The sequence below is a fragment of the Oncorhynchus tshawytscha genome, unplaced genomic scaffold, assembly GCF_018296145.1.
Source record: "Oncorhynchus tshawytscha isolate Ot180627B unplaced genomic scaffold, Otsh_v2.0 Un_contig_1044_pilon_pilon, whole genome shotgun sequence".
NCBI lineage: Eukaryota > Metazoa > Chordata > Actinopteri > Salmoniformes > Salmonidae > Oncorhynchus > Oncorhynchus tshawytscha.
In genome coordinates, this window is record NW_024609788.1 from 227501 (window position 1) to 247500 (window position 20000).

The window sequence follows — 20000 nt, forward strand, 5'->3', positions numbered from 1 at the left end:
ACAACCCATTTAGCCAATGAAAGACGGGATCCTCTGGAACAAACAACCCATTTAGCCAATGAAAGGAGGGATCCTGGGGAACAAACAACCTATTTAGCCGATGAAAGGAGGGATCCTCTGGAACAAACAACCTATTTAGACAATGAAAGGACGGATCCTGGGGAACAAACAACCCATTTAGCCGATGAAAGGAGGGATCCTGGGGAACAAACATATTTTATGTTGTGGATTAATGAGTCTAACAGAACTGTGGAAATGTTCCCTTCTCTAGCCGCCGAGTCATTACATAGCTCTGCATGTCAGGGTCTGTGTTCGTTCATGAAGAGAGGAAGGAGAGAAGGTTTAATAATGAGGGTGAATTGGTGGGTGGTTAGACTACAGAGTTCATAAAATTGTAAAGAACCAATCGCTCCAACATGACTTTACCAACTGACCCAGGATTGCAGGACTAAGAATGTGTGTGTGTGTTTACGGGTGTGTGTCTACGTGTGTGTGTGTGTGTGCGTGTCTTTGTGTGTGTGTGTGTGTATGTGCCTACGTGTGTGTGTGCGTGTCTATGTGTGTGCGTGTCTGTGTGTGCGTGTCTATGTGTGTGTGTGTGTGTGTGTGTGTGTGCGTGTCTTTGTGTGTGTGTGTGTGTGTGTGTGTGTATGTGCCTACGTGTGTGTGTGTGTGTATGCGCGTGTCTATGTGTGTGCATGCGTGTGCCACTAACCAGCAAATGATTCAGTTATTTTCCCATCAATGACAATTTGGTCCAGTGGAGGCTGGTGGGAGGAACTATAGGAGGACGGGCTCATTGTAATTGTTGGAATGAAATACATGGAAAGGTATCAAACACATCAAACACATGGAAACCACATGTTTGACTCTGTTCCATTCAGCTATAGGAGCCTGTTCTCCTATAGCTCCTCAGCACCAGCCTCCACTGGTCCACACAGCTCCTAATGTCCACCCACTGTTAAGTAGACCTCTGTGTTCTGTTGTTAGGGTATAATAACTATGAGTTAAGTAGTCCTATGTGTTCTGCTAGGGTATAATAACTATGAGTTAAGTAGACCTATGTGTTCTGTTGTTAGGGTATAATAACTATGAGTTAAGTAGTCCTATGTGTTCTGTTGTTAGGGTATAATAACTATGAGTTAAGTAGACCTCTGTGTTCTGTTGTTAGGGTATAATAACTATGAGTTAAGTAGTCCTCTGTGTTCTGTTGTTAGGGTATAATAACTATGAGTTAAGTAGACCTCTGTGTTGTGTTGTTAGGGTATAATAACTATGAGTTAAGTAGACCTCTGTGTTCTGTTGTTAGGGTATAATAACTATGAGTTAAGTAGACCTATGTGTTCTGTTGTTAGGGTATAATAACTATGAGTTAAGTAGACCTATGTGTTCTGTTGTTAGGGTATAATAACTATGAGTTAAGTAGACCTATGTGTTCTGTTGTTAGGGTATAATAACTATGAGTTAAGTAGACCTATGTGTTCTGTTAGGGTATAATAACTATGAGTTAAGTAGACCTATGTGTTCTGTTGTTAGGGTATAATAACTATGAGTTAAGTAGACCTATGTGTTGTTAGGGTATAATAACTATGAGTTAAGTAGACCTATGTGTTCTGCTAGGGTATAATAACTATGAGTTAAGTAGTCCTATGTGTTCTGTTGTTAGGGTATAATAACTATGAGTTAAGTAGACCTATGTGTTCTGCTAGGGTATAATAACTATGAGTTAAGTAGTCCTATGTGTTCTGTTGTTAGGGTATAATAACTATGAGTTAAGTAGACCTATGTGTTCTGCTAGGGTATAATAACTATGAGTTAAGTAGACCTCTTAAATCAAATCATGGCTTCTAAAGCTCTCTCCTAAAGGAGAGGGAGAGTGCTGGTGAGAGAGGAGACAGGGACAAGAGGGTGTTTGAGGATGTCTCTCTCTCCAGAGGAAACACTGGTCTGGTAGAAATTGCTCGTCAACCCCGTAGTAAATAAATCAGTGTATTGACTATTCCCCCTGACTGCATTATAAGTCCTACTAGATAATGGCACATAAGTGGTGTTGACTGTCAGGTCCCTCTAGTCTACCCTCCTCATCCAGCCCCATCCATCCTGCCCAAACCCACAGTGTGTGTCTCTATTGGAGGGAAGAGGAACACAAGTCTCCCTAAAGCCTGCTAACCCCTCTCTTCTTCCCCTCGTCTCCTTCTATCAAATGCATGATGTAATGTCAACTAATACATCTAACTGCAGTTAGAGAATGGTACATCAATAACCAGCTCTCCAATCAGAAACCAGAGACCACACACATACTGGTAACAATGCAGTCACATATTTGGTTACAATGGAGACAGGAGCCCTCGACCGAAACACAGACATGCATCAATTATCTGAAGCCATGTAAACATCAACCCCCCTAATGAGGTCTCCCCATCCCTGCCGCTGAAAAACATCCCCACAGCATGATGCTGCCACCACAATGCTTCACTGTAGGGATGGTGCCAGGTTTCCTCCAGACATGATGCTGCCACCACAATGCTTCACTGTAGGGATGGTGCCAGGTTTCCTCCAGACGTGATACTTGGCATTCAGGCCAAAGAGTTCAATCTTGGTTTAATCAGACCAGAGAATCTTGTTTCTCATGGTCTGAGAGTCCTTTAGATGCATTTTGGCAAACTCCAAGCAGGCATTTTTTGGTACCCCTTCCCCAGATCTGTGCCTCGACACAATCCTGTCTCGGAGCTCTCTGGACAATTCCCTCGACCTCATGGCTTGGTTTTTGCTCTGACATGCACTGTCAACTGTGGGTCCTTATATAGACAGCTGTGTGCCTTTCCAAATCATGTCCAATCAATTGAATTTACCACAGGTGGACTCAAGTAGAAACATCTCAAGGATGATCAATGGAAACAGGATGAACCTGAGCTCAATTTCGAGTCTCATTTCAAAGAGTCCGAATACTTATGTAAATAAGATATTTCTGTTTTTATTTGTAATATAATAGCAAACACTTAAAAAAAACGTTTTTCACTTTGTCATTATGGGGTATCGTGTGTAGATTGATGAGGGGGATAAAATGATTTAATCCATTTTAGGATTCAGGCTGTAACGTAAGAGAATGTGGAACAAGGGAAGGGGTCTGAATACTTCCTGGAGGCTCTGAATATAGACCTGTGTATGAGCTCTAATATATAGACCTGTGTATGAGCTCTAATATGTAGACCTGTGTATGAGCTCTAATATATAGACCTGTGTATGAGCTCTAATATATAGACCTGTGTATGAGCTCTAATATATAGACCTGTGTATGAAGCTCTAATATATAGACCTGTGTATGAGCTCTAATATATAGACCTGTGTATGAGCTCTAATATATAGACCTGTGTATGAGCTCTAATATAGATAGACCTGTGTATGAGCTCTAATATATAGACCTGTGTATGAGCTCTATATATATGTGTATGAGCTCTAATATATAGACCTGTGTATGAGCTCTAATATGTGTATGAGCTCTAATATATAGACCTGTGTATGAGCTCTAATATATAGACCTGTGTATGAGCTCTAATATATAGACCTGTGTATGAGCTCTAATATATAGACCTGTGTATGAGCTCTAATATATAGACCTGTGTATGAGCTCTAATATATAGACCTGTGTATGAGCTCTAATATATAGACCTGTGTATGAGCTCTAATATATAGACCTGTGTATGAGCTCTAATATATAGACCTGTGTATGAGCTCTAATATGCCTAATGGTGTTTTGAATGAATCATCACCTTAGAAAACACTGTCCATTTCATTGTTAGGCTTTGAAACAACATCCACAACGACCATGTTGTCCACTCTGTTGTTGAACTTCTTTCTTCAAACTGGTCAATCACAGTGAGGTGAGTTTTAAAAAGCACAATACTGTTTTGATGATCAGTGTTTGATGTGATTTTTTGATGGAATTTGCAGAGTGGTCAGAGTGGTTAGAGGGACAATAGAGCCCTGAGTACCAGGCCATTAGGACCTGATGGAGGGACAATAGAGCCCTGAGTACCAGACCATTAGGACCTGATGGAGGGACGATAGAGCCCTGAGTACCAGACCATTAGGACCTGATGGAGGGACAATAGAGCCCTGAGTACCAGGCCATTAGGACCTGATGGAGGGACAATAGAACCCTGAGTACCAGGCCATTAGGACCTGATGGAGGGACAATAGAGCCCTGAGTACCAGGCCATTAGCACCTGATGGAGGGACAATAGAGCCCTGAGTACCAGGTCATTAGGACCTGATGGAGGGACAATAGAGCCCTGAGTACCAGACCATTAGCCAGGTCAGTAGTGAGTTTAGTACTACCCAGGCATGTCCTAAGAGGTGATTACCGTGACCCAACAGTCACGTGGAATTTGACTGCGGTCATGACTTATGAGTGCCAGTGTGGTGAAAATACGGACACAGCAACAGCCCTAGGGCCTGTTACATACACAAGAGAGTATATAGAGACATGAGATAGTGTGTCTATATATAGAGAGAGGTTGGACCACCCACCCAGACTTGTTTTATTGAACCGGGGCTCAGAGCCATGTTAGTACATGGGCCTGCTACGTAACTGAGATAGTATATATAGAGAGAGGTTCGACCACCCACCCAGACTTGTTTTATTGAGTCATGTTAGTACATGGGCCTGCTACGTACATGGGGTAGTGGCTCCTCTCTGTCCAATAAAACAAGGCTCAAAGTGCAGAGAGTAGAGCTATAGGTTCCTTACTTTGGTTTAAATCAAGGTGGTGGTTGTGGTGTGCGTGTTTGCACGTGTGTGTGTGTGTGTGTGTGTGTGTGTGTGTGTGTGTGAGCGTGTGTGTGTGTGTGTGTGTGTGTGTGTGTGTGTGTGTGAGCGTATGTGTGTGTGTATGTGTGTGTGTGAGCGTATGTGTGTGTGTGTGTGTGTGTGAGCATGTGTGTGTGTGAGCATGTGTGTGTGTGAGCATGTGTGTGTGTGTGTGTGTGTGTATGTGTGTGAGCATGTGTGTGTGTGAGCATGTGTGTGTGTGTGTGTGTGGGGGGGGATGTTAAAACATCCACTGCTAGTTCAGAAGGTTAAATGTCATGTCTGTGTTTAGACTGTTAAACTTGATTCATAGTGAACTGTTTTTGTTGAACTTCACAGACTAGCAGGGTGGTTCTGTAACGGTTCTGTACACAACTACCTAGAAGGGGCTGTAAACACCATAATGGACAGGAAGTACTCTTTCATTTGAGTGAAAATACTGCAGACTTCCTGAATACCTGTAGCTCTTCAAATGTACAACACATGTTCAGACTTTCTGCTTAGTTATACTATTCCAAGTAGACAGAATACTACAGATTATGCAGATTATAGATCCAGATATACTGTATGTTTGACAGTGTTATTGAGGATCCCGGCCTGTGGGTCAGTGTTATTGAGGAGCCTGTGGGTCAGTGTTATTGAGGATCCCGGCCTGTGGGTCAGTGTTATTGAGGAGCCTGTGGGTCAGTGTTATTGAGGAGCCTGGCCTGTGGGTCAGTGTTATTGAGGATCCCGGCCTGTGGGTCAGTGTTATTGAGGAGCCTGTGGGTCAGTGTCATTGAGGAGCCCGGCCTGTGGGTCAGTGTTATTGAGGATCCCGGACTGTGGGTCAGTGTTATTGAGGAGCCTGTGGGTCAGTGTTATTGAGGATCCCGGCCTGTGGGTCAGTGTTATTGAGGATCCCGGCCTGTGGGTCAGTGTTATTGAGGAGCCTGTGGGTCAGTGTTATTGAGGAGCCCGGCCTGTGGGTCAGTGTTATTGAGGAGCCCGGCCTGTGGGTCAGTGTTATTGAGGAGCCCGGCCTGTGGGTCAGTGTCATTGAGGAGCCCGGCCTGTGGGTCAGTGTTATTGAGGAGCCTGTGGGTCAGTGTTATTGAGGAGCCTGGCCTGTGGGTCAGTGTTATTGAGGAGTCTGGCCTGTGGGTCAGTGTTATTGAGGAGCCTGGCCTGTGGGTCAGTGTTATTGAGGATCCCGGCCTGTGGGTCAGTGTTATTGAGGAGCCTGGGCCTGTGGGTCAGTGTTATTGAGGAGCCTGGCCTGTGGGTCAGTGTTATTGAGGAGCCTGGCCTGTGGGTCAGTGTTATTGAGGAGCCTGTGGGTCAGTGTTATTGAGGAGCCCGGCCTGTGGGTCAGTGTTATTGAGGAGCCCGGCCTGTGGGTCAGTGTTATTGAGGAGCCCGGCCTGTGGGTCAGTGTTATTGAGGAGCCTGTGGGTCAGTGTTATTGAGGAGCCCGGCCTGTGGGTCAGTGTTATTGAGGAGCCCGGCCTGTTATTGAGGTCAGTGTTATTGAGGAGCCCGGCCTGGGGTCAGTGTTATTGAGGAGCCCGTCCTGTGGGTCAGTGTCATTGAGGAGCCCGTCCTGTGGGTCAGTGTTATTGAGGAGCCTGTGGGTCAGTGTTATTGAGGAGCCCGGCCTGTGGGTCAGTGTTATTGAGGAGCCTGTGGGTCAGTGTCATTGAGGAGCCTGTGGGTCAGTGTTATTGAAGAGCCTGTGGGTCAGTGTTATTGAGGAGCCCGGCCTGTGGGTCAGTGTTATTGAGGAGCCCGGCCTGTGGGTCAGTGTTATTGAGGAGCCTGTGGGTCAGTGTTATTGAGGAGCCTGTGGGTCAGTGGTAATGAGAGCCTGTGGGTCAGTGGTAATGAGAGCTAGTGGGTCAGTGGTAATGAGAGCTGGCCTGTGGGTCAGTGGTAATGAGAGCTAGCGGGCCTGTGGGTCAATGAGAGCTGTGGGTCAGTGGTATTGAGGAGCCTGTGGGTCAGTGGTATTGAGAGAGTGGGTCAGTGTGGGCCTGTGGGTCAGAAGGTCATGAGGAGCCTGGCCTGTGGGTCAGAAGGTAATGAGAGCTAGCTGGGGTCAGAAGGTAATGAGAGCCTGTGGGTCAGAAGGTCATGAGAGCTAGCGGGTCAGAAGGTAATGAGAGCTAGCGGGTCAGAAGGTAATGAGAGCTAGTGGGTCAGAAGGTAATGAGAGCTAGCGGGTCAGAAGGTAATGAGAGCTAGCGGGTCAGAAGGTAATGAGAGCCTGTGGGTCAGAAGGTCATGAGAGCTAGTGGGTCAGAAGGTAATGAGAGCTAGCGGGTCAGAAGGTAATGAGAGCTAGTGGGTCAGAAGGTAATGAGAGCTAGCGGGTCAGAAGGTAATGAGAGCTAGTGGGTCAGAAGGTAATGAGAGCTAGCGGGTCAGAAGGTAATGAGAGCTAGCGGGAGAAAGGAGCCACAGTTCTGGCTAAGTGATTCCCGTCACTGTGTACAGTTCAGGACCTGCACAACATCTCACTGTTCGAACACAATGCTCTATGGTGATTTACACATGTCTTCTGTATTCAACTGCTCAGGCGGTGTGTGTACATTCCAGCCTGCAGGCTTTCTGCTACCAGCACCAGCAGGGGAGCGCTAAAGGCTAATTCATTAGTGTCAGGGCCTGTAGCCGTGTTTAGTGCCCTGCTAGCATAGTTAGCCTCTGTTGTGTGGGAAAGCCCATAGGGAACCGGTGCCAGTTGTAGCAACACGCTAACGCACTAGGCTAACGGCATATAAAGAAAACATGTGCTGCTCATATGGAGGAGCATGTACAGTAGAGCTGTACATTCAATCTGCGTACACAAGGCCATCCATCAACACTGTCAGTGGAGAAGAGAACATGAGAACGCTGTTGTTGGAAGGAGAGAAGGAAGGAAGAGGAGGAGAAGGCCAGGTCGTTTGGGCTCGGAGTCCTCTCTCTCTCTCTCTCTCTCTCTCTCTCTCTCTCTCTCTCTCTCTCTCTCTCTCTCTCTCTCTCTCTCTCTCTCTCTCTCTCTCTCTCTTCTCTCTCTCTCTCTCTCTCTCTCTCTCTCTCTCTCTCTCTCTCTCTCTCTCTCTCTCTCTCTCTCTCTCTCTCTCTCTCTCTCTCTCTCTCTCTCTCTCTCTCTCTCTCTCTCTCTCTCTCTCTCTCTCTCTCTCTCTCTCTCTCTCTCCCTCTGTCCTCCCCTCTCTCTCTCTCCTCTCTCTCTCTCTCTCTCTCTCTTTCCTCTCTCTCCTCTCTCTCTCTCTCTCTCTCTCTCTCTCTCTCTCTCTCCTCTCTCTCTCTCTCTCTCTCTCTCTCTCTCTCTCTCTCTCTCTCTCTCTCTCTCTCTCTCTCTCTCTCTCTCCCTCTGTCCCCTCTCTCTCTCTCTCTCCCTCTCTCTCTCTCTCTCTCTCTCTCTCTCTCTCTCTCTCTCTCTCTCTCTCTCTCTCTCTCTCTCTCTCTCTCTCTCTCTCTCTCTCTCTCTCTCTCTCTCTCTCTCTCTCTCTCTCTCTCTATGTCCCCCCCTCTCTCTCTCTCTCTCTCTCTCTCAGAGCCTAACAGTAAGTGGTCTTGAAAGCCGAGCGGGATCGGACTGGGTATTATATTTCAGATGACAGTAATGTATTTGAATATGGCTAGCTAATCAGAGCCAAGCTTCCAGTAGTGTACATGGTGTGTGTGCAATGTTTCCATGACGCACTGGGGAAATTATTAAGATATCTAAGCAGATACAGAACTTAGGTGTGTGTGTGTGTGTGTGTGTGTGTGTGCGCGTGTGCGTGCGTGTGTGTGTGCCTGCATACTGTAACTCTCTGAACAGGTCCATAATGATCACTTTGATCCACTCTGTTTGTAAAAATGCTGATTTCAGGTCCAAACACAAAGCATATTCAACAAAGTAGCAGAAAAACCCCCAGACCACCAAATATCAGATCAAATAATGACGGGAGATGAACGATGAAGCTAACACTCACTGACAGGGTTACAGTGGACCAAAAAGGATGGATTCAATTACAGAACAAGGTTGGAGAATGAGGTGACAAGCAGCAAGAGATCCAACATCACGGAGCACAACACAACGAGGAAGACATGATGTGAAAGAGGAATGAAATGATGATTATGAGGAAAGCAGCTTTCTCCAGTAAAAAGACCTTGGCTCACCCTTCTGTACAAAATGGCGGAGAGAGAGAGGGAAGGGGCAGGGATTGGCTATGCCCAGATACCCTCCTCATCATCCTATTGGTTAGTTAGTCCAACGCAGCATGGAATAAGGAAGGTTATTGGTTAGATAAAAAAATGGAGGAAAAAGGTTAGGTAGAGATTATTTTGGTAACATCATTACTTACCGTGAGGAAACAGAAAGCATTAAAACATTGCATGTCAGTCAAAAAACATTGCATTTTCGTATCAATAACATACCAGCACCATTTTACAAGCAGATACTTTTATCAATGAAAACAGTAGGACCCAAGCGCAAAGCAGGAATATCTACGGATCTTAATTTGATCACTCTTTTGTTGCTGATCATTTTCCTGCACTGCAACCAGTACATTAGCGCCATGATGTGATCTACTGTGCAGTACTGTAGCAAGACCAGCCAGGACCAGACCTTTTCCTGCTACTGTGCAGTACTGTAGCAAGACCAGCCAGGACCAGACCTTTTCCTGCTACTGTGCAGTACTGTAGCAAGACCAGCCAGGACCAGACCTTTTCCTGCTACTGTGCAGAACTGTAGCAAGACCAGCCAGGACCAGACCTTTTCCTGCTACTGTGCAGTACTGTAGCAAGACCAGCCAGGACCAGACCTTTTCCTGCTACTGTGCAGTACTGTAGCAAGACCAGCCAGGACCAGACCTTTTCCTGCTACTGTGCAGTACTGTAGCAAGACCAGCCAGGACCAGACCTTTTCCTGCTACTGTGCAGTACTGTAGCAAGACCAGCCAGGACCAGACCTTTTCCTGCTACTGTGCAGAACTGTAGCAAGACCAGCCAGGACCAGACCTTTTTTCCTGCTACTGTGCAGTACTGTAGCAAAACCAGCCAGGACCAGACCTTTTCCTGCTACTGTGCAGAACTGTAGCAAAACCACCAGACCAGACCTTTCCTGCTACTGTGCAGTAGCTGTAGCAAGACCAGACCTTTTCCTGCTACTGTGCAGTACTGTAGCAAGACCAGCCAGTAGAACCAGACCTTTTCCTGCTACTGTGCAGAACTGTAGCAAGACCAGCCAGGACCAGACCTTTTCCTGCTACTGTGCAGAACTGTAGCAAGACCAGCCAGGACCAGACCTTTTCCTGCTACTGTGCAGAACTGTAGCAAGACCAGCCAGGACCAGACCTTTTCCTGCTACTGTGCAGTACTGTAGCAAGACCAGCCAGGACCAGACCTTTTCCTGCTACTGTGCAGTACTGTAGCAAAACCAGCCAGGACCAGACCTTTTCCTGCTACTGTGCAGTACTGTAGCAAGACCAGCCCCTTTCCTGCTGCTGTGCAGTAATGTAGCAAGACCAGCCAAACACGACAACAACAGCTACAGTAGCAACTAGCTAGAAACACGACAACAACAGCTACATTAGCAACTAGCTAGAAACACGACAACAACAGCTACATTAGCAACTAGCTAGAAATACAACAACAACAGCTACATTAGCAGTTAGCTAGAAATACAACAACAACAGCTACATTAGCAACTAGCTAGAAACACAACAACAACAGCTACAGTAGCAGTTAGCTAGAAATACAACAACAACAGCTACAGTAGCAACTAGCTAGAAACACAACAACAACAGCTACAGTAGCAACTAGCTAGAAATACGACAACAGCTACAGTAGCAACTAGCTAGAAACACAACAACAACAGCTACAGTAGCAGTTAGCTAGAAATACAACAACAACAGCTACAGTAGCAACTAGCTAGAAACACAACAACAACAGCTACAGTAGCAACTAGCTAGAAATACGACAACAGCTACAGTAGCAACTAGCTAGAAACACAACAACAACAGCTACAGTAGCAACTAGCTAGAAATACGACAACAGCTACAGTAGCAACTAGCTAGAAACACAACAACAACAGCTACAGTAGCAACTAGCTAGAAATACGACAACAGCTACAGTAGCAACTAGCTAGAAACAAAAACAGAGAAATAAATCAGGGAGGGAGTGAGAAGGAGAGAGACTAATGACGGCTGTAACTTGATTTAGACTTCATCAGAGAGGTGGATAAAGGGTGTTAGATGGAAACGAAACACGACTAGACGGACTCCAGGATGAAGAACACACTCTCTCAGTCTGTCTGTGCAGTATCGTGTGGTTTTAGGCCTCCCTATGCTAACAGAATGAGTGAAGGGGAATGGCAGACTGGAAGAATGACATAGTGGAGAGATGTGATGCTTGTCGTTGTTCCTGTTTTCATTGGACTGTCCGTCTGTGAATAATGACAGGGAATTGTCCCCAGATCAGAGAGAGACGAGGCGACACTAAGTGTTTTCTTGGCAACTAGAGATGAGCGAATGGGATGGGGGTTTCTGTGATTAACGGAATGAGTGTGTGTGTGTGTGTGTGTGTCAGGTTGACGGCCACACACAAACTCGTGTGTGTGTGTGTGAATATTTACCGAACAGACATTCTTTCTCACCGACTATATTTTCTAGGTTGACTTTGTGACAGAAAGCAGTCCCCATACACTGTCTCACACACATTATCTCACACTGTGTCACCCCCCCCTCTCTCTCTCACTCCCTCATCCCTCCTTCATCAACTCTAACTCTCTCCCTGTTCCATGTCGTCTTGTTCCGGGCCCTTCCGTGTCTGGAGCCTTTAGAGTGAGGTGTCAAACTGAATAACTCTCTGTTCTGGGGGCCTCTGGGGCCAGAGGCCTGGGGGTATGGAAGGGACTCCTTGGTGGACAGGATTGCTCATAAATACTGTACTGTATGTTTGGTGTACTGGTGAAGAAGTTAAGACGCCATGTTAAATGATGTAGAGGGGGAATTTGTGCAATAAACCAGGACTGGCTTATGTAGACTGACTGCTGGGGGAGATCTGTCTCTCCTCCTCCTCATGTAGACTGACTGCTGGGGATATCTGTCTCTCCTCCTCCTTATGTAGACTGACTGCTGGGGATATCTGTCTCTCCTTCTCCTTATGTAGACTGACTGCTGGGGATATCTGTCTCTCCTTCTCCTTATGTAGACTGACTGCTGGGGATATCTGTCTCTCCTTCTCCTTATGTAGACTGATTGCTGGGGATATCTGTGTCTCCTTCTCCTTATTTAGACTGACTGATGGGGGGAGATCTGTCTCTTCTCCTCCTTATGTAGACTGACTGCTGGGGGGGTCTGTCTCTCCTCCTCCTTATGTAGACTGATTGCTGGGGAGATCTGTGTCTCCTTCTCCTTATTTAGACTGACTGCTGGGGGGGTCTGTCTCTCCTCCTCCTTATGTAGACTGATTGCTGGGGAGATCTGTGTCTCCTTCTCCTTATGTAGACTGACTGCTAGAGAGACCTGTGTCTCCTTCCCTCCATGTCTCTCCGTCTCTCCCTGGCCTGTCCGTTAAGCAGGACAATACAGTATGGTACAGTAACATTACACTGTGCTGCAAGGCTCATTGGAAGGCTATAGGTCCATCATGAAGGCTTCAGGCTATACATGATTGAGCACTGGGAAAACAATGGACGGACAAAGCCAATCAAATCCTGGAAAGTTGTACACTAAGCATGGAGAACTGGACTGGGATTGGGGCCTAATGTGGTGTGTGTGTGTGTGTATACATTCTTCTCATGTGCAATGTGTGTGTGTCTGCTATGCTGCCTGTGTGTCAGGGCCTTTGTGCGCCTAAATGCGTTTTGGTGCCTAATATGAAATAATAGGAGAGCTTACAGCTGAGGGTGCTGTGGTTTATTGAATGTGAAAGATGTAATTTCCTGTTGTTTATGCTTGACTATAATGACTTTGCCTTGTAAACCAGGACAGAGCCTTTAGGGATACATTAAACATTACAGACTGAGAGGGAGGGAGGAAGGGAGTGGGGAGGGAGGGAGGGGGAGGGAGGGGGGGGGATGGAGGGGATGGAGGGAGGGAGGAGGGGGAGGGAGAGAGGGTGGAGGGGGGGTGGAGGGGGTGGAGGGGGGGGTGGAGGGGATGGGGGAGGGAGGAGGGGATGGAGGGAGGGAGGGATGGAGGAGGGGGGGGGGGGAGGGAGGGAGGGGGAGGGGGGGAGGGAGGGGGGGATGGAGGGAGGGGGGAGGGGTCGGAGAGGGGGGAGGGAGGGGGGGAGGGAGGGAGGGGGATGGAGGGGGTGGAGGGAGGGGGATTGGGGGGGGGGGAGGGGGAGGGAGGGAGGGAGGGGGAGGAGGGGGGGGGGAGAGGGAGGGGGAGGGAAGGGGGGGGAGGGAGGGGGGGAGGGAGGGAGGGAGGGAAAGAGAGAAAGGTGTAAAGGAGGACATAAAACAGGACGAGTGGAAGACAAAAGTGGACTCAGTAGATGACTCAGTATGGGGAGATCAGATGACAGGACTAGTAGATGACTCAGTATGGGGAAATCAGATGACAGGACTAGTAGATGACTCAGTTTGGGGAGATCAGATGACAGGACTAGTAGATGACTCCGTTTGGGGAGATCAGATGACAGGACTAGTAGATGACTCAGTTTGGGGAGATCAGATGACAGGACTAGTAGATGACTCAGTATGGGGAGATCAGATGACAAGACTAGTAGATGACTCAGTATGGGGAGATCAGATGACAGCACTAGTAGATGACTCAGTATGGGGAGATCAGATGACAGGACTAGTAGATGACTCAGATGACAGGACTAGTATATGACTCAGATGACAGGACTAGTAGAGCACTCAGTATGGGGAGATCAGATGACAGGACTTGTAGATGACTCAGTATGGGGAGATCAGATGACAGGACTAGTAGATGACTCAGTATGGGGAGATCAGATGACAGGACTAGTAGATGACTCAGTATGGGGAGATCAGATGACAGGACTAGTAGATGACTCAGTATGGAGAGATCACATGACAGGACTAGTAGATGACTCATTATGGGGAGATCAGATGACAGGACTAGTAGATGACTCAGTATGGGGAGATCAGATGACAGGACTAGTAGATGACTCAGTATGGGGAGATCAGATGACAGGACTAGTAGATGACTCAGTATGGGGAGATCAGATGACAGGACTAGTAGATGACTCAGTATGGGGAGATCAGATGACAGGACTAGTAGATGACTCAGTATGGGGAGATCAGATGACAGGACTAGTAGATGACTCAGTATGGGAAGATCAGATGACAGGACTAGTAGATGACTCAGTATGGGAGATCAATGACAGGACTAGTAGATGACTACAGTATGGGAAGGATGGATCATTTCTGTGGGCCAAATGGCACCTATAATGACTTACTGTAACAGCCTGGACTATAATGACTTACTGTGCACTACATTTGACCAGACTATGGTACTGTAAACCCTGGACTATAATGACGTACTGTAACACCCTGGACTATAATGACTTACTGTAGTAACACACTGGACTATAATGACTTACTGTAACACACTGGACTATAATGACTTACTGTAACACCCTGGACTATAATGACTTACTGTACTGGACTATAATGACTTACTGTAGTAACACACCTGGACTATAATGACTTACTGTAACACCCTGGACTATAATGACTTACTGTAGTAACACACTGGACTATAATGACTTACTGTAGTAACACACTGTACTATAATGACTTACTGTAACACCCTGGACTATAATGACTTACTGTAACACCCTGGATTATAATGACTTACTGTAACACCCTGGACTATAATGACTTACTGTAATACCCTGGACTATAATGACTTACTGTAACACCCTGGACTATAATGACTTACTGTAACACCCTGGACTATAATGACTTACTGTAACACCCTGGACTATAATGACTTACTGTAATACCCTGGACTATAATGACTTACTGTAACACCCTGGACTATAATGACTTACTGTAACACCCTGGACTATAATGACTTACTGTAATACCCTGGACTATAATGACTTACTGTAACACAGTGGACTATAATGACTTACTGTAACACAGTGGACTATAATGACTTACTGTAACACCCTGGACTATAATGACTTACTGTAACAGTACTATACAGTATAAAGTCACATTCTACTCTACCAGTCTCACAGGTTTGTAGTTTCACTTGGAACAGCGTCCAGAAACCAGACTTTATAAACCGACCCTGTTGACCAGCTGGAGGGATTGTGAGAAAGGGTGAATTCTGAATGCAGGATTTGAACTGGCATCGCTAAAGCAGTCTTCCTCAACAGCAAACAAATATTCCAGGGACCAATAGGCCCTTTCTCCTTAGAAGACTGCATATATTAACATTTCATTTACATACATTGCATGTGTTCTTACCTGGTCTGGGGAGGGTTTGTGATTGGTCTGCTCAGAACGTGAGGAGGCCTTCAGATGCTCAGCCTCGTAGTTGTCGGCCATCAGCTTCATACGGTTCTGGGTCTGGTAGAGAGACAACAGAATGGTAATAACATTCTAATCAACATACAGTAGATTCTAATGTTTACATAATAACCACAGCTTCATATGGAGTCTGGTAGAGAGACATAGAAGAAAAGTTGAATATGATTATACATGTATTATCAACAGTAATATCAACATCCAGCAGATTCATATGGTTCTGTGTCTGCATGGGAGGAACACATGTTAAGAGAAAGGGTCACTGTATTGGACAAAGTCTGCATCTAATAAATACCCTTCATCAATACCCCCTTCATCAATGCCCCCTTCATCAATACCCTTCTTCATCAATACCCCCTTCATCAATACCCTTCTTCATCTATACCCCCTTCATCAATACCTCCTTCATCAGTACCCCCTTCATCAATACATTTCATCAATATCCTTCATCAATACCCCCTTCATCAATACCCTCTTCATCAATACGCTCTTCATCAATACCCTTCATCAATACCCTCTTCATCAATACCCCCTTCATCAATACCCTTCATCAATACCCTCTTCATCAATACCCCCTTCATCAATACCCTTCATCAACACCCTTCATCAATACCCCCTTCATCAATACCGTTCATCAATACCCCCTTCATCAATACCCTTCTTCATCAATACCCCTTCATCAATACCCTTCTTCATCTATACCCCCTTCATCAGTACCCCCTTCATCAATACCTTCCATCAATACCCTTCATCAATACCCTCTTCATCAATACCCCCTTCATCAATACCCCCTTCATCAATACCCCCTTCATCAATACCCTCTTCATCAATACCCTCTTCATCAATACCCTCTTCATCAATATCCCCTTCATCAATACCCTCTTCATCAATACCCTCTTCATCAATACCCTTCATCAATACCCTCTTCATCAATACCCCATTCATAAATACCTTTCATCAATACTATTTATCAATACCCCCTTCATCAATACCCCCTTCATCAATACCCTTCATCAATACCCCCTTCATAAATACCCTCTTCATCAATACCCTCTTCATCAATAGCCCCTTCATCAATACCCTCTTCATCAATACCCCATTCATCAATACCCTTCATCAATACTCTTCATCAATACCCTTCATCAATACCCCATTCATCAATACCCCTTCATCAATACCCTCTTCATCCATACCCTTCATCAATACCCCTTCATCAATACCCCTCATCAATACCCCTTCATCAATACCCTCTTCATCCATACCCTTCATCAATACCCCATTCATCAATACCCCTCATCAATACCCCTTCATCAATACCCTTCATCAATACCCTTTATCAATACCCTTCATCAATACCCCCTTCATCAATACCCTTCATCAATAACTTCTTCATCAATACCCCCTTCACCAATACCCCTTCATCAATACCCTTCATCCATACCCTTCATCAATACCCTTTATCAATACCCTTCATCAATACACCCTTCATCAATACCCCATTCATCAATATACCCTTCATCAATACCCTTCATCAATACTCCCTTCATCCATACCCCCTTCATCAATACCCCCTTCATCAATACCCTTCATCCATACCCCCTTCATCAATCCCCCTTCATCAATACCCCCTTTATCAATACCCTTCATCCATACCCTTCATCAATACCCCTTCATCAATACCCTCTTCATCAATACCCTCTTCATCAATACCCTCTTCATCAATATCCCCTTCATCAATACCCTCTTCATCAATACCCCCTTCATCAATACCCTCTTCATCAATAGCCCCTTCATCAATACCCTCTTCATCAATACCCCATTCATCAATACCCTTCATCAATACTCTTAATCAATACCCTTCATCAATACCCCATTCATCAATACCCCCTTCATCAATACCCTCTTCATCCATACCCTTCATCAATACCCCATTCATCAATACCCTCATCAATACCCCTTCATCAATACCCTTCATCAATACCCTTTATCAATACCCTTCACCAATACCCCTTCATCAATACCCTTCATCCATACCCTTCATCAATACCCTTTATCAATACCCTTCATCAATACACCCTTCATCAATACCCCATTCATCAATAAACCCTTCATCAATACCCTTCATCAATACCCCCTTCATCCATACCCCCTTCATCAATACCCCCTTCATCAATACCCTTCATCCATACCCCCTTCATCAATCCCCCTTCATCAATACCCCTTTATCAATACCCTTCATCCATACCCTTCATCAATACCCCCTTCATCAATACCCTCTTCATCAATACCCTCTTCATCAATACCTTCTTCATCAATATCCCCTTCATCAATACCCTCTTCATCAATACCCTTCATCAATACCCTCTTCATCAATACCCTCTTCATCAATACCCCTTCATCAATACCCTTTTCATCAATATCCCCTTCATCAATACCCTCTTCATCAATACCCTCTTCATCAATACCCTTCATCAATACCCTCTTCATCAATACCCCATTCATCCATACCTTTCATCAATACTATTTATCAATACCCCCTTCATCAATACCCCCTTCATCAATACCCTTCATCAATACCCCCTTCATAAATACCCTCTTCATCAATACCCTCTTCATCAATAGCCCCTTCATCAATACCCCATTCATCAATACCCCATTCATCAATACCCTTCATCAATACTCTTCATCAATACCCTTCATCAATACCCCATTCATCAATACCCCTTCATCAATACCCTCTTCATCCATACCCTTCATCAATACCCCATTCATCAATACCCCTCATCAATACCCCTTCATCAATACCCTTTATCAATACCCTTCATCAATACCCCTTCATCAATACCCTTCATCAATAACTTCTTCATCAATACCCCCTTCACCAATACCCCTTCATCAATACCCTTCATCCATACCCTTCATCAATACCCTTTATCAATACCCTTCATCAATATCCCCTTCATCCATACCCCCTTCATCAATACCCCCTTCATCAATACCCTTCATCCATACCCCTTCATCAATACCCCTTTATCAATACCCTTCATCCATACCCTTCATCAATAACCCCTTCATCAATACCCTCTTCATCAATACCCTCTTCATCAATACCCTCTTCATCAATATCCCCTTCATCAATACCCTCTTCATCAATACCCTTCATCAATACCCTCTTCATCAATACCTTTCATCAATACTATTTATCAATACCCCCTTCATCAATACCCCCTTCATCAATACCCTTCATCAATACCCCCTTCATCAATACCCTATTCATCAATACCCCATTCATCAATACCCTTCATCAATAATCTTCATCAATTCCCCCTTCATCAAAACCCTTCATCAATACCCCATTCATCAATACCCCCTTCATCAATACCCTCTTCATCAATACCCCATTCATCAATACCCTTCATCACTACCCTTCATCCATACCCCTTCATCAATACACCCTTCATCAATACCTCCTTCATCAATACCCCCTTCATCAATACCCCTTCATCAATACACCCTTCATCAATACCCCCTTCATCCATACCCCCTTTATCCATACCCCCTTAATCCATACCCTTCATCAATACCCTTCATCCATACCCCCTTCATCAATACCCCCTTCATCCATACCCCCTTCATCAATACACCCTTCATCAATACCCCTTTATCAATACCCCCTTAATCCATACCCTTCATCAATACCCTTCATCCATACCCCTTCATCAATACCCCTACATCAATACCCACTTCATCAATACCCTTCATCAATACCCCCTTCATCAATACCCTTCATCAATACCCTCTTCATCAATACCCTCTTCATCAATATCCCCTTCATCAATACCCCCTTCATCAATACCCTTCATCAATACCCTCTTCATCAATACCCCATTCATCAATACCTTTCATCAATACTATTTATCAATACCCCTTCATCAATACCCCCTTCATCAATACCCTTCATCAATACCCTCTTCATCAATACCCCATTCATCAATACCCTTCATCAATAATCTTCATCAATTCCCCCTTCATCAATACCCCATTCATCAATACCCCCTTCATCAATACCCTCTTCATCAATACCCCATTCATCAATACCCTTCATCACTACCCTTCATCAATTCCCCTTCATCAATACCCCATTCATCAATACCCCCTTCATCAATACCCTCTTCATCAATACCCCATTCATCAATACCCTTCATCACTACCCTTCATCAATACCCCATTCATCAATACCCCTCATCAATACCCTTCATCAATACCCCCTTCATCAATACACTTCATCAATACCCCCTTCATCCATACCCCCTTCATCAATACCCCTTCATCCATACCCCCTTCATCAAAACCCCCTTCATCCATACCCCCTTCATCAATACCTCCTTCATCCATACCCCATTCATCAATACCCCCTTCATCCATACCCCCTTCATCAATACCCCTTCATCAATACCCCCTTTATCAATACCTTTCATCCATACCCTTCATCAATACCCCCTTTATCAATACCCCCTTAATCAATACCCTTCATCCATACCCCCTTCATCAATACACCCTTTATCAATACCCTTCATCCATACCCTTCATCAATACCCCTTCATCAATACCCCTTTATCAATACCCTTCATCCATACCCTTCATCCATACCCCCTTCATCAATACCCCCTTCATCCATACCCCTTCATCAATACCCCCTTTATCAAT

At 45.2% G+C, this 20000-nt stretch overlaps 1 protein-coding gene across 1 annotated transcript in view; it reads right to left on the reverse strand.

Annotated features, from left to right (window-relative positions):
* The window catches only part of LOC121845896 (ELKS/Rab6-interacting/CAST family member 1-like), a gene marked incomplete at its 5' end in the record, with an annotated part of 386989 nt that overhangs the window by 104977 nt on the left and 262012 nt on the right, over positions 1 to 20000 (reverse strand). Inside the window, 1 exon segment of the mRNA XM_042318115.1 lies at positions 15234 to 15335. Within this exon segment, the coding sequence (XP_042174049.1) occupies positions 15234 to 15335 (102 nt within the window).